This window comes from Sarcophilus harrisii, chromosome 3 (assembly GCF_902635505.1).
Source record: "Sarcophilus harrisii chromosome 3, mSarHar1.11, whole genome shotgun sequence".
Taxonomy (NCBI): domain Eukaryota; kingdom Metazoa; phylum Chordata; class Mammalia; order Dasyuromorphia; family Dasyuridae; genus Sarcophilus; species Sarcophilus harrisii.
In genome coordinates, this window is record NC_045428.1 from 556,502,650 (window position 1) to 556,517,664 (window position 15,015).

General features: G+C 40.6%; 1 protein-coding gene across 1 annotated transcript; it reads right to left on the reverse strand.

The window, feature by feature from the left end:
• Positions 1-283: 283 nt before the first annotated feature.
• LOC105749917 (mucin-5AC-like) lies at positions 284-14,524 on the reverse strand. The gene is made up of 9 exons (XM_023499853.2): positions 14,271-14,524; positions 11,503-12,801; positions 8,491-8,696; positions 6,134-6,294; positions 5,459-5,704; positions 3,838-4,000; positions 3,312-3,414; positions 1,955-1,987; positions 284-501 (listed from the first exon to the last, which is right to left on the reverse strand). The coding sequence occupies exons 1-9, from the start codon at positions 14,338-14,340 to the stop codon at positions 440-442; spliced, it is 2,343 nt and encodes a 780-aa protein (XP_023355621.1). The 5' UTR covers positions 14,341-14,524; the 3' UTR covers positions 284-439.
• Between the last annotated feature and the right edge of the window lie 491 nt (positions 14,525-15,015).

A 15,015-nucleotide genomic window follows, 5' to 3' on the forward strand; every position in this document is an offset into this window, starting at 1 on the left:
GAAGATGAGTAATCCTCAGATTGAATATAACAAGCCATTAGTCACTACAGCTGTCTCTCTCTCTGTTCTTTAGACAATAAAGCCAAGACTCAGAGAAGGAGTAGATTATTCTAATTTCACCCAATAGGAATTAAGTATATCTTTTTTATTCCAACCCCAGCCCAGACAGGGTTAAAAGCATTTCCCACTATGGTGGGAGTCCATAGTTTTTATTGATTGTGTCCTGAAATGTGCTTTCAAGCAATTGTGGGATTCTCTGGCCATGTATCCTAGAGATAAGTGGAGTAACTGAGATGGGGAAACCCTGATACTGATTAACTTGGAAAGACTGGCGCTCTCTCTAGCTACCAACTTAGAAGACACAGACATTCCACTTCTAAGTTACATGGGTTTATTTCCTAATAGATCCTTGGAAAAGGATGGTAGGGAAGTGGGAATCTCATGCCAGCATCCAACTGATCACCACCAGGAGAAAGAATGTCAGCCAAATCCTCATAGGTCCTAGAGAAAGGAAGAAATAAAAGGCTGCAAACCAGAAATGGAAAATCTACGGTGGAAGGGGCTTTAAACTCAGAATATTAGAAATGGGAGAGACCTGAAGATATAGTCCTCAATCGTACTGTCAAAGCTGGGTTCAGGGAATCAACTTTGTAAGTAAGGAATCTAGGTACAACTTGGCAACAAGTTCATAGAAAAAGAAATCTAGTTTTTTATGGGTTCATAGAGCAGAGGCAACCAAAAAATCCAACCTAGCTTGGTACAGTATCCTGAGTGAACCAGTCAGATCATATCTGAAGTACTGTGTGTCTGTTCAGGGTGCCACATTTTAGGAAGGTCAATGAAAGGGTGGAGATTGTCCAGGTTGGTGAGGGCACTGGAGACCATGCTGTAAGAGGATTACTTCAAACTTAAATATCTTCATAAATTTGCAGAGAGAGAAGATTGGATCTCTTTGAACCTAAAGAACTGGACTAACTTGGAATGGATCTGGATAAGGAAAACATTCCTACTATTTAAAGCTATCTCAGATGCCTCAGGATAGCCACTTATTGGGGATATTGTTGAAGGAACTCCTGCACAAATATGGGTTTAGCTAGATGTCTCCTGAAGTCCCTTCTGCCTCTCAGAATCTGAGACTTTGGGAACTGACTTGCCCAAAGTCATTCAGCTAGATGTTAGCATAGCTGAACAAAAACATGGATTCTGGCTCCATATAAGTCCTTTATCCTTTGGAATAGCTGCTAATGAGCCATTCATTCATTTCCATGTAAGGAAGGAGAGGGAAGAGAAGGGTTACCAGAGAGTGTAGACTACCTGTTTTGAATGCAGGCTATACATATGTAGAATGGCATTGAGAGCATGATGCCCTAGTATTTGCTGCTCCCATTACCTGAATATTTTTTTTATAATTCAAAAAATTATATTTTTAATTGAAGCTTTTTATTTTCAAAATGTATGCAAGGATAATTTTTCAACATTGACCCTTGTAAAACCTTGTATTCCAATTTCCTCCCCCCTTCCCTCCACCTCCTTCTAGGGATGGCAAGTAATCCAAAATATGTTAAACATACTAGAATATTTTTAATCTAGGAATCCAATTACCCCATCCTTTGAGGGCCTTTTTCTTTAGGGTAGGGAAAAAATAAGAGGCTATGGAAGGACGCTGAAGACAAGAACAGGATCCCCGGAGGACATCTATTTCTCCTCCTTTCTGTCCCAGTTCACATACCTATCTCTCTCCCATCCAATGTTTTCTGATTATTTTCCTAGTCAGAAAAATCTTGGCCATTGTCAGTAGAGGAAACAAAATCCAAACAGTTTGAATTACTTTTTCAGAGTTATATAGAAAAGAAATGGGACCAGGATCAAGTGACTCTGGCTCTTAATTTGAGACTTAAGCTTTAAGACCTTTGTTGAAACACCAGAATTGGACCAGAAAATATTTATTACTGACCTGTTGGGGCCCTGTTGTGGGAAGGATCAGAATCTGAAAGCATAAGAATTGAGGGATTGATCACGTTCAGATAATATGGGTTTTTACCCTCCAGCCTCTTACTTTCTAGCCAGACTTGGAAAAATAAGAATCCCAGGGAGGGTACAGGAAGGGGGAAGAAGGGAAAGGGGTATTTCAGTGAGTCTGAAATTAAACTCATCATCTTCCTCCCTCTTTGGCCACCAAAAAAAACCCAAAACAAACAAACCCCAAACCCATGTCTTCTTATTTCTGTTAATGTTGCTGCCATCTTTCCAGTCACTCAAGCTCAACAACTGAGCTCAGTTTTGCCTCTTGACTCTCCCTCATTCCTAATTTTTTTTCCTGAGGTAATTGGGATTAAGTGACTTGCCCAGGGTCACTTAACTAATAAGGAAGGGTTATGTATCTGAGATCACATTTGAACTCAGGTCCTCCTGACTTCAGGGATGGTGCTCTATCCACTCCTCCATGTAGCTGCCCCTGCCTCATTCCTATTAATTCTCCTTCAGATCCTAATAATTCTTTTTCCTTAGCATCTTTCCAATATGTCCCTTCCTCTTTACTGACACTGTCCATTTGCTTAGCTCAAGCCTCCATAGCCTTCTAGCTGGATACCAGTCTACCTTTCCAGGGTTGTTTTTCCCTTATACTCTTCTTTCCAGTTCAGCGGTCCTCTTAGCTCTTCTCTTACCTTGTCCATCATTCTCCTGAAGGGACATTCACATTGGCCTGATCCCATGGTAAAGGTGTCCAGCCTCAGCATCTTTTTGTCTTTTGAGATTCTTGTTCTTTTTGGAGGGCTTAGCTTGGTGGGAAGCTTTCCATGAATCTTACTCTGATTCCCCGCAGATCAAAGTGATCATCTCCTCAGGTTTGTTTGTTTTTTTAATTATCTTTTTGTCTGGATTTCTCCTTTATCCTGTTCAGATGCTATTTTGTATCATATTTACTTTTGTAAATGTTGCAGTCCTCTTAAGCTATAAGCCCCTTTAAGACAGAGACTGTCTAATATTTTGTCTTCCTATGACAAGATGTTTTGTTCAATGGAATTGTAAAGTTGGAGACTCAGTGAGGAGAATGAGGAAGTTCAGACATGGAGCTGTAGGCTCAAATAGAGACACTACATGGCAGGAGAGATATGAGGCTTCAGGAATCTTTTTCTGCAAGTACTGGTGGTCTGGGTATGTCAATGCCATTGGTAAACTAAGGATAATATCAGTTGCTTCCTGACCATGGGTCACAATGGCCACCAAAGTACATTGTATTCCAGTTCCTAGCACAGTGTTTGGTAAACAGCAGTCACTTATTGAATTTAATATAATTGTTGAATTATTACCTTGGAACCGGACTGGCCCATATGTTAGCCAACCACTCCCATTCTTGTTCTGGTATTTCAGCTCAACCCACTTCCTCTGTTTCTGGTGCATCCTAGTACAGTTCTGTAGAAGACATAAGAAAGGAGAGATTGGGAATAGTCTCCTCTTCCTTCCTCTGATCCAAGCAAGCCCTCCTCCTAGAGATATTTGGTCAAAACCCCAAGCAGCCCACCCCCTTCTACTGACCCCTGTGGTCTCACCAATACGTGAGAACCCTGTTCCTACAAGCCTTTACTTTTTTTAATCATAATATTTCTAGTCCCTCAGAGATTTGCCATTATGAGCTTCTGGGTCTTATACCCCCCATTGGGGTATGGTGACATTGGTGACATGACCAATCTCTTAGAGAACAGTCTGTCCCATGGAAATCCCAGCTCCCTTGTCCCGTTGTGCTGGACACGATCAAGTCCTGCTATTTAAAGGTTGCCCAGCCCTACTCAGGGTTCCTTCTCTGCCCCCGTCTCCCGGGGGCTCAGATCAGCTCACAGGTTGGCAGGAGCTCTTTCCCAGCTTGTCACACAGTGTCACATGGCTGTGGTAATATAAGACATCGCTGGAGAAGAAACGGAACGCACGGAAGGCCAGCTTCACTTTCAAGGAATCCCCAGTTGTGTTTGGCTGCATGAGTAACTTGTCACTGACTGGGCAGCTGCGGGGAGAAGCATCGGAGGACACTGTCAGGAGCACTGGTTCTGGGCTCCAGGTCCTGATCTAAGACAAACTTGATGTAGTCAAGTCCCTTCTCCTCTATGAGTCTCAGTTTCCTCATCTGTAAAATGAGCTGTTTGGACCAAATAATCTCACAGATCCTTTCCTGGCCCAAATTATAATCTGCCTCAAATTCAGTACTGGCTGACATTCACTTGGATATGAAAACAGGGGTCCTGCCCAAAAAAATCGATAGGGATGCAAGTATAGTATGATAGGATTTAGAAGGGACCTAAAATCTCCCCATTTTAAAGAAGGAAAAACTGAGTCACCTTTCATTTGAGCTGAGGCTCTTAGAGACCCCTCTTCAGAAGAAGTAGGCGCTATGACTAAATGTCTGTAACTGCTGTAACTGTTCTTCTTCCCCCTCCCCTGCTGCCATAGTTCCCCTCTCAAACCATCCAATGGGACAGGAGCAGGAGGAGATAGTTCTCAGGGAGCCTAAGTACAACTTTCAGATCAGCCCAATGGCTCCCACTGCCCAGCCCTCTGTTAGGATGAAAGTCAAACATCAATGCAGCTTGGTACTGTCCAGATAAGCAACCCAGAGCTGGACCTGATCTCTCTAATTCACAGACACCTGTCGTATGGATTCATAGGCAACATGGTCTGTGACTGGTCACACAGACCCTCCTGAGTGCACGTGTACCTGTGCACTTATACACACACACACACACACACACACACACACACACACATACACACACATGCACATGTACACACACACAAGAAGGAACAATGCAGCAAGGGCACTACTGTCCCTCCTGAGAAGGGAGAATCAATAGAGAATCCTGGGTTGAATTTTGGCTCTCTTGCTTACTCCCTGACTTCTTTAGATCTCAATTTCCTCCTTTGTAAAATGAAGGGGCTTGTACTAGATTAGGGGTGTCAAACCCAAACAGAAACTGGATCATTAAACCATATATAAGGACCCCTTAAGGATGCATACTGACCTAGAAAACTATAAATTGATACTTATTTCTCTTGTATTTTTATTAAATATTTCCCAAATACTTTTCAGTCTGTTTCTTGCTTTATTTCTGAGTACTGTGGACCAAATGCAACAGGTGTTTGACAACTCTGGTGTAGATAACCTATACTGTCTTGTCTAGCTCTAATACCCAAGATCCCAAGCCTAATTAAGACTTCCCTGATACACCAACCAGTCATTTTTGCATTGTAAGTCCTGTAAGTCCCCCATTGTAAATATCTATGGGATCAGCTACCACTCCCTTTAGACAGCTGCAGGACAGCAGAGATCTCTTAGAGAATGCTCCCTTCTGTTTTGGCCTGAGGCATCCTGAATTTTCTCCATTACAACTCATATCCAAGACTTACAATCTCCCAATTCTCAGTCTCTGAAGCTAGGGAGGAGACTTGAGGAAAGAAAAGGTCTTACCTCTGTTGCACAAAGTAGTAGGTACTCTCAGGGGCTGAAGGCCCAGAAGCGTTGATGCTGGCAAAGAAAGCATTGACCACCAGAACAAACCGTTCTGGATCAGCATTGGTGGCTTCTAGGGCCACATATAATGTTGTGTTGAGGGCCACAGGCTGGTCCACAAGCAAGGAAGAGTACTGGGCGTCAGTGAAAAAGGACAAGGTGATGGTGGATTCTCCAGTGCCTACAACATGGATTTTGGAGTGTCTTGGGAAGGGACAGAAAGAAGAAGGGAGTGAGGAGAGAGCCTTGAATTCTATTTTGCTCTTACTGGAAAACATCCAATCTATAGGGATGTGAAGGGAACAAGATAAGAGTTTTTCAGCTTCTTAGCTCCAGCCCTTAATCTTAGGGAAAATGTGGACCAAACCATAGCACCCCAGTAATCCCTGGGGTTACTCCTAGATTTTCATCAATACTGCTAAGCTTCACGGTTTCATTTGAAGAAAAGCACTTCTCTTGCCCTAACAATTTGGAAACTTATTCTGAGACTTGGGGCAGGAACCAGACATAAAGATAGCATTCATGAGGAGCTGATTCTCACTGCTCTGGCTTAGTGATAACAGAAAATATGGGAAGGGGAGAGACACAAACATATACTACTGGAGAGCCCTGGAGATAGAGGACAAAACTTACAGTGAGGGAGCCATCTGTGGGGGTTCCTTCTGGCTCACATTTACTACCAATGGGTACACACAACTGAAGGTGATATCAGTGGAACCTTTGGAGATCTCAGAACCATGAGAGACTGGAGGGAGCTGGACAGTTAGAGAATATACAGCATGGCTTGTATTGGTCTAGAATGAAAAGCACAAGAGAACAATATTTAGATAGAAGAAAATTTAGACTATCAGAGCACAAAGGGATCTTTTAGATACTGAATGTCAGGGCTAGAAGGGGCCTTAGAACATAAAATGTCAAAACTGAGAATCAAAGCTAGAAGACCCGAAAGAGACCAAAGGAGAGCTGAGGATAAAAAACTTTAGAATTGAAAGAGGCTTATGACAGAGTAAGTCAGAGTGGAAGAAAATTCAGAACATAGATTGGTAGATTTGGAAGCAGCTTTAGAATGTAGAGCAAGAGTTACGTAAGTACCTGGAAGCGATGAAGCAAGACAAATATAAAATAAGAGCTCTGGAGGAAAGAGTTGGAAGGCTTATAAACAGCTGAGAAGAGAAAATGGTAAACCCTATATTACAACAAAATCAAAAGATTGGGAAAAAATGTAAAATATCAAAAAAATGAGTGAGCCAGAAAATGGGAAGGAGAGAGAATTTAAGAATTATTGGATTCCTTGAAAACCAAGGTCTGGGATACTATTTTCCAAAAAATTGTAAATTAAAACAGCCAGGATCTATTAGAAACATTGGACAACATCACTTGGGGAATGGTTGAATAAGTTATGGTATAAGTTACTATTGCTCTAAAAGGAATGATGAGCAAGATGATTTCAGAAAAGCCTGTAAAGACTTACATGAACTAATGCTGACTGAAATGAGTAGAACATCGTATGCAAGCAAGAATATGTGTTGATCAACTATGCTAGACTTAGCAAAGCAATTCCAAGAAACTTTGGGTGGAAAATGCCATCCATATCCATAGAAAGAACTATGAAGACTGAATTCAGATTGAAGCACACTATTTTCACTTTTTTTCTTCTTTTTTCCTTTCTAGTTGTTATGATTTTTATCTTCCAACATGACTAATATGGAAATAAGTTAAAAAAAAAAAAAAAGGATGTACATGTGTAACCTAAAAAAAATTTTTTTTTAAATAAAAGAAAAGAATACTGATGAATTCCTAAAAGAAACCACAAAAAGGTTGTTGAGCCACCCAAGCACAAAAAAATCTAAGGGAAGCTATTAGAAAAAAACCAGAACGAAAGAAGTAAAGCAAGGAAGGAGAATATAGACATGGGGTAAACAGAAGCTAATCGAAAGAGTCAGAAATATAATAACTGTTTGACTTTGCAAAGACATGAAGCTCTTTAAACCTCACCTTTTTCATTTGTAAAAGGAGGGAACTAAAAGGAGGGAATTGGATCAGTTGAAATCATTTGCAGTTCTAAGTCTGTGATCCAATTACTCAGATTATTTTGAGAGCTGATTGAGACTCTGATAGTCTTAGTCCTACAGGGCCCAGGATCTAGTCCTAGCATCAGTCATTTGGCTTCCTTGAGCAGGTCACTTGACCTAAACCTCAGTTTCTGCATTTGTAGAATGCCAGTTATGTAGGATCAAAGATTTAATATTAGAAGGGGCTTTGGAGATCATTTGAGGCTCAAAATATGGGGGGAAATTGTAAGTTTTAACATTAAGTGGTCCTATATTTAAATTACACTAGTGCCAACTCCTAGTGGTGGAGAAGGGATGGGTCAAAGAATAGATGATGGTCATTTTATATAAACATATAATTAAATAATGAGACCCAGAAAATCATCTCAGTTAAGCGATAATATATAATATAATACTTAAAGGGATATTGTCCTTTATGTTCTTTATTTAAAAATAAGTTTTAGTTTATTATTTTTTGTTTGTGAGCAATTGTATTCTTAAAAAACAACAATGGTGAGTGCCTTCAGGGGCATATCTTTGATTTTCTGATTTTTTTCACATTCCAAATTTTTCATGGGCCTGCGCCATCACCCAAAAGAGGGGCCCCACATCATAATTATAACTAACAACCAGTAAGCAATACTAGAAGGGCAGAGGATTCAGAGAGGATGATACTGTGACTTCTTCAGGATATGTCCTAATCCCTCCAACCACAATGCCAAGGTCATGAAGGAAATGTTCATCTACCCTAGGAGAGTTCCTAGACTAGTGTGGCCTTCCCTTAAGGAACCTTGAGCCTAGAAGCATAAACTGAAACTAGGATTGGATAATGGTGGTGGGACTGTGTCTAAGGCCCACTCTTTCTCCCCCCCAATCCCTGCCAAACCAGGTCTGATCCTTCCCCTTATTTCTAGAGAAGACGACAAGGTGGGGACTCACAGAAAGCTTAAGTCCACATGTGTTCTCATTTCTCTTCATCACGAAGGTGATGGTTCTCCAACCACGAACGATCTTGCTGACCCCAGAACATCCTGGAAAGAGGGCATCTCCTTGGACCCAGCCATGTTTTTTCAGGAAGCATTGGCTGAGGGATACTTCAATCTCCCAAGGTCGGCAAAAAAGGGCCACTGTCACATTATTCACTTCTGAAAAAGGAGAGAGGGGAAGGTGACCCCAGTGACCTAAGTAGGGGATGGTATTAGGTAGAGTATTAGGGATCTAAATTCTATACAGATGATTTGACAAATGCTCTAATCAATAACACAAACTCTGTGTCCCAATTAAGGTTGTTCCAATATAACTTGGGCTTTCTGGACTGAACACTTGTGTTCACGCAAAGACTGGATCCTAACTTAGTAGATTGGCATTCATTTGTTCAATAGAGACAAAGAGTCAGCAAAGTGAATAGAGCACTGGACTCTGTAGTTAGGAAAGCCTGAGTTCAAATCCAGTTTCAGACACTGATTTATTGTATGATCTTGAACAAGTCAATTCAATTAATTTTGGTTCTGTTTTTCCATAGTCCCTTATCATACATCATTTTTATTGCATCATGATCTGAAAAGGATGCATTTAATGTTTCTGCCTTTCTGGAATTGATTATAATATTTTTATGCCTTAATATATGGTCAATTTTTGTGTAAGTGCCACATATCACTGAGAAAAAGGTATGTTTCTATTTCCAATTTTCTTGAGAGATCTATCATACCTAGTTTTCCTAAAATTCTATTCACCTCCTTAACTTCTTTCTTGTTTATACAATTTATCCAATTCTGAGCAGGAGGTTGAGGAAAAATGGTTAAGTAATCGTTGTTGTTGTTCAATCATATCCAGTTCTTCATGATCCCACTTAGGGCTTTCTTGGCAAAGATAGTGGAGTTCATTTTATAGATGAAAAGACTCAAGAAAGAGGATTAAGTGACTTGCCCAGACTCACAGAGATAGTAATTGAGGTCAGATTTGAACTCAGATCTTCCTAATTCCAGGCCTGCTATTCTATCCATTGTACCTCTTACTTACTGGAAATAAATAAGTACCTTCATGTGGCAGGATGCAAGAGAAAGAGCCCTCGATCTGGTTAGGGTCAGAGAACATAATTTCAAATCCAGACTCTGATGCTTACTCACATCTGGGTACCCTTGAACAATTCCTATTGCTGACATGAATATTATATGAACTGAACATAAAGGTGTTTAGAGTACGTTTCATAATTAACTCAGCTGATCCTCATCACATGGGGAGAGGGCCAGGATAATAGCTAATATTATTAACTATTAATATTATATTATAATAATATAATAATTATAAAATAGGTGATATTATTATTATTATTCTAGATATTTTACTGACTTAGAAAAAAACACAAACCCTACAAAAATTCAAAGAGATCACAGAGCTAGGGAGCATTCAAGGTGGGATTCAGGTCTTCTCTCAGCCCTGGGTCCAGCTGGACCCAAGATAGGCAGGTCTTAATCTCTGCTTATCTGTACAATAAAAAGATTGAACTATGCTCTCCAAAATCCCTTCCCAACTTTCAGTTCTATGATCTTATGGCAAGTTTGTCATCAGCCCCAAAGGAAACCAAAATCATTTCTAAAAAAAATTGATCAAAATTTTTCTTCCTGTCCCAACATCTCAAAGACCTCAATTCAGTCCCTTGCTTCACTCATTCACTGAGGGATAGCTGATGGAAAACTATGGCTTTGTTTTTCCTGATGTCATCTGCAAGGGCCCTGATTTATCCTCAATTTCCATTGATGGCTTTCCCTTAATTATTACCAAAATCCCTCTGGGAGCCTGTTGATGTTTCTAAACTGTCTTAGCTCCTGAGGGAGTATAGAGAAGAGATCCTGGATTTGAAGCTGGGGTAGAATCCTGTTTTCTGCTTTTCTTCCCACTTCCAACTTTGCCTGTTGAATTCTTAATTACATTATGGGTTCAGCTCAGGAATCACATTCTCCATGAAACCTTCCCCAAATCCTGAACTGGAAGTGATTTTTACCTCATCTGATCTCATAGCAATCTATATTCCTCATAGTGCCTATCATTTTCTAATTTATATTATACTCAAGTTCATAGCTGACCTCCTCAGTTACCTACTGTTTTACATACAGTGAAAGATTAATAAATATTTGCAGAATAAAGGAATGTCTTAGAATCAATCAGAAGGCTTGGACTTGAAACCCAGCTCAGCCATTTATTGAGTCAAGGTCAGTCATGGCCACAAGGTCACTCATAACAAGCCTCAATAAATAAAACTTTTTTTTTTTCTTCCTGAGGCAATTGGGGTTAAGTGACTTACCCAGGGTCACAAGCTAGGAAGTATTAAGTGTCTGAGGTCAGATTTGAACTTGGGTCCTCCTGATTTCAGGGCTGGTGCTCTATGCACTGAGCCACCTAGTTGCCCCTAAATATAATCATTTTGAGATAGAATTCTCTATATGACAATACCTACCTCTTAGAGTCAGAGTTTATCTGAAATAATACATGAAATTCCTTTGTAATTTATGATTTGAAAGTGCCATACAAATTTGAGTTGGCATTACTAAGTAAAACCAATAAAGTTTTTCCTCCTCTTACCCTATAAAGCAACATGGCCATTGATTAATCCTGAATTTACTTCTTTCTGAATTACAGAGTCCTTTCATTCTGTTTATCCTCATTTTCCCTCACATTTGTGATTTGTCCAATTTTGATTATCCTGGCCCTAAAATCTTTTAGCATTAGACTTTTAGCGGTCTACTTGGTAGAGAGGGTAGGAAGAAGGAGATTGAAAATTATAAATTAAGATATGCTGAATTCATGAATGATGTAGATAATCCACTCCTAATTTTAGCTAATTTTAGAATTAGCCAGGCTCATCTTGTTGCCCTGAGACAGACCACCACTCCCTTTTTCTTAAACACACACACACACACACACAACTTGTGGTCACAAAAGTTTCATATTTACCTGGGTGAGCATAGTAGCTGCTATTGCATATACAGTTTTTCTCTAGGGTGGTGCTAGGGTATTCATCTGAGGCACAGGGACTGCCCATCTCTGGCAAAGAACTACTGGCCACAGGCATAATGGGGAATGAATTTGTCCCAGAGGAACGGGCACTGAGTGTTGTAGTGGTAAGCGATGCTGTACGATTTATAGCCACCCTAGTATCGACTGTCAGATTCACAGAACCTATGGGTGTGTGCATGATGGTCCCTCCTTTGGTCTGAGACCCAGAGATCATTGTGGCTACTGAAAAAATCGTGTCCTTCATTGTGTCTGCTATTGTTGGAACTGTGGTCCCAGCTTTGGTTTCAGATGTAGTCATCATCCCCAAGGTCTCAGCACTGGTGGTTGTTTTTTGGGGGTAAGTGGGTGTAACATCAGCTGTCTCTTTCAGGGACTCAGTTACTGTCATTGAAGTCAGGGATGTAGCATTGGTTGTCTCAAGACTAGAACTCTTTTTGATAGATGGAAACCGGTTCTTTGTGGTGATTGTTGTTAAGGTTACAGATAGAGGATTAGTCTTAGACATGATGGTCTTTGTTGGTCCATTTATCTCAGCACGGGTGGTTGTCCACATAGAGTGTGGGGGAATACCTGTAGGGGTCCCTTCTATGGTCTTAGATACAGATTCACCTTCCTTCACTATGGAGGCAGCTGTCGTTGAAGTTAGAGTTGGAAATGTTCCCTCTGAGCTTTTAAGCAGAGAATTTATCACAGCTGTTGTTTGAATCAAGCCTTGTTCTTTTGTGGCAACTGTAGTTGAGGCTATGGGTCTAACTTTGATCATCCCATTAACCTTGTCTGAGGCTCCCTTGGTTGTTGATGAATCTGTGTTCTCAGAAGTTACGGGGACCATTGAGGTTATAAGTGTAGCTTTTGTCTCAGGTACAGCATTCTCATTAGTTATTCTCCTGCCACTTGTGTTGGCTGCTTCCATGAGCTGCGTAGATGCAGGCTGAGTAGTCTCCATCTTGTTTTTGGATATAGAGCTCACTGTAATGTTTGATGGAACCACGTCCTGCCTGGTTGTGGCGACTACAGTGGAGGATGAGCTTGTAGTAAAACTCCCTTCTTGGTTATCAGCCATGGGTGTCGTCATATAAGTGGCTGTCCCATTAGTGGTGATCGCTGTTGAGGCTGTTGTTGTAGTCATCCCAGTAGTTGCAAGAGTCGTGGTTACCCCAGTGCTGCTGGTTTGTAGGACTGAGTTACATGATATGCCAGGACCAGTAGATTGATCCATTTGCTGATCATGCTGATCTGGAGGATAGAGATATAAATCTAATATTATTCCCTTAGCTTTGGCATGGAGGAAAAAAAAGAAAGGAGAAGGAGGAAGTGGAGAGAGAGAAAGAAAGAGAGAGAGAAACAGAGAGAGAGAGGGAGGAGAGAGACAGAGAGAGAGGAGAGACAGAGAGAGAAACAGAGAGAGAGAGAGAGAGAGAGAGAGAGAGAGAGAGAGAGAAACAGAAAGAGAAACAGAGAGACAGAGAGAGAGAGAGAGAAACAGAGAAACAGAGAGACAGAGAGAGAGACAGAGAGAGGAGAAACAGAGAGAGAGAGAAGAAGAGAGAAGACAGAATATACAGAGAGACAGAGACAGGCAGAGAGACAGAGAGATAGAGAGAGACTTAAAACTCAAATCTGACCCCAAGGCAATTACTTTTATGGAGATTTGAAAGAGAAAGTATGTACTGCTTTTGTTCCCCAGAGTAGCAATGGATATTAACTAGCTTTCTAATTCTGTGAGGAATGATACCAAATATATATATATATATATATATATATATATATATATATATATATATATCCCCACTCCCAAGAGACACATGATATTTTGCAATTCATTTCAATTAAATAAGTAATGAAATATTAATTATTATTATATTATATTATATGGCATATATTATATAATAAAACAATAATTTATAATGAATGATTTAATTATTGAATTATTGAACTGAATAATACAAATTAATTATGAATAAATAATGAATGATTAAATAATAAATAGTAAATTTATTAAATGCCTACTATGTGCTGGGTAATAAACACTGCAAAGGCATTGTTTCCATCTTCCTGCCCAACAGGGGGCACTGGGGTCTATGCCTGGGAAACAGTATACTCAGTGAGAACGTCTCTGGAAGGAAGGAAAAGGAATGCATCTAAGTCCCTGCACCCTCCTCAGGTCCCTGTCTGCCCAATGCTCTAGGTTGCAGGGGTCCTCAAACTTTTTAAATAGGGGGCCAGTTCACTGTCCCTCAGACTGTTGGAGGACCGGACTATAGTAAAATCAAAAACTTTGTTTTGTGGCCTTTAAATAAAGAAACTTCATGGCCCTGGGTGAGGGGGATAAACGTCCTCAGCTGCTGCATCTGGCCTGCGGGCCGTAGTTTGAGGACCCCTGCTCTAGGGAGTCCTAGCCCACTGAAATCCAAAATCCAAATTAGTAAAGAATATCCAGAAAGGAGGAGATAGCCAGAGACCAAATGACAAGGAAGACAAATCCACTGGAAAGGGACAAACAAGCAGAATCAAAGTGATGATATAGCCATCCCTTTGCCTGCTGTTAGTTGGTCTCGGTATTCCTAATACAAAATGAGAAACCTAAATGGACATTAGTCTTAAAAGCTAACAGGAAAAGCAGGGATCATCAAGACTACTGAGACCTAGATTAATAGGAAAGGTTGGTACACTGTAGGGTTGGGAGGGGAGGAGAAGGTACTCACCAGCAGTTTCAGAGGCTAAGGTCAGCTGTAGCAGCAGCAGTAGCAAACTCCCCAAAAGCTGTCTCTCCATGACTCAACTGGATTGAAAAAGACAGCAAGCCTAAGCCTGAGAAAGCTGGCCCAACACCTGGGCACAAAACAGGAAACTTTGGGACAGGAAGCACAGGGAATGAAGCTCTGCCAGCTGTTGACTTTAAGCCCTCCACTCTCAATACCTCCTCCAGGCAGAACCTATGATATTGTCAGGTCCAGGAAATGGAGGAAGGGATGGGCAAAGGGTGGCAGGTGGAGTTTCATGTCAGTGGCAAACATTGTGCACCTGGGGAGTCTTTCACTGGTAACTGCATCCCAGAGGCAGCTGTCATTGGCAGCAGGAGCCACAGCTGTGTGATCAAGAAGGCTGACATCTGACCTTGGCTCTCCATCCCCAGGGTACATCAGAGAAAGAGATGCTGGGGATCATGGACAGAGTGTTGGGGATACCTTCAAAGATCATGGATCCTTTGGCATTCTGTGAAGGCTAGAAACCACCCCAGAAGAGTGTCTTTTAATGCATTAAATAAGATCCAAGATCAATAATATTATACATATAATAATAATAATAAACTAAAGATAAAAAGAAAACCGATTATATTATAATACAGGTACCAAAATATTTTTAAAACAAAAATTCATAGACTCCAGGTCAAGAATCCCTGACCTGTAACAATCTTTTATTTATTAAAAATCTTTGGACTGAAATCCA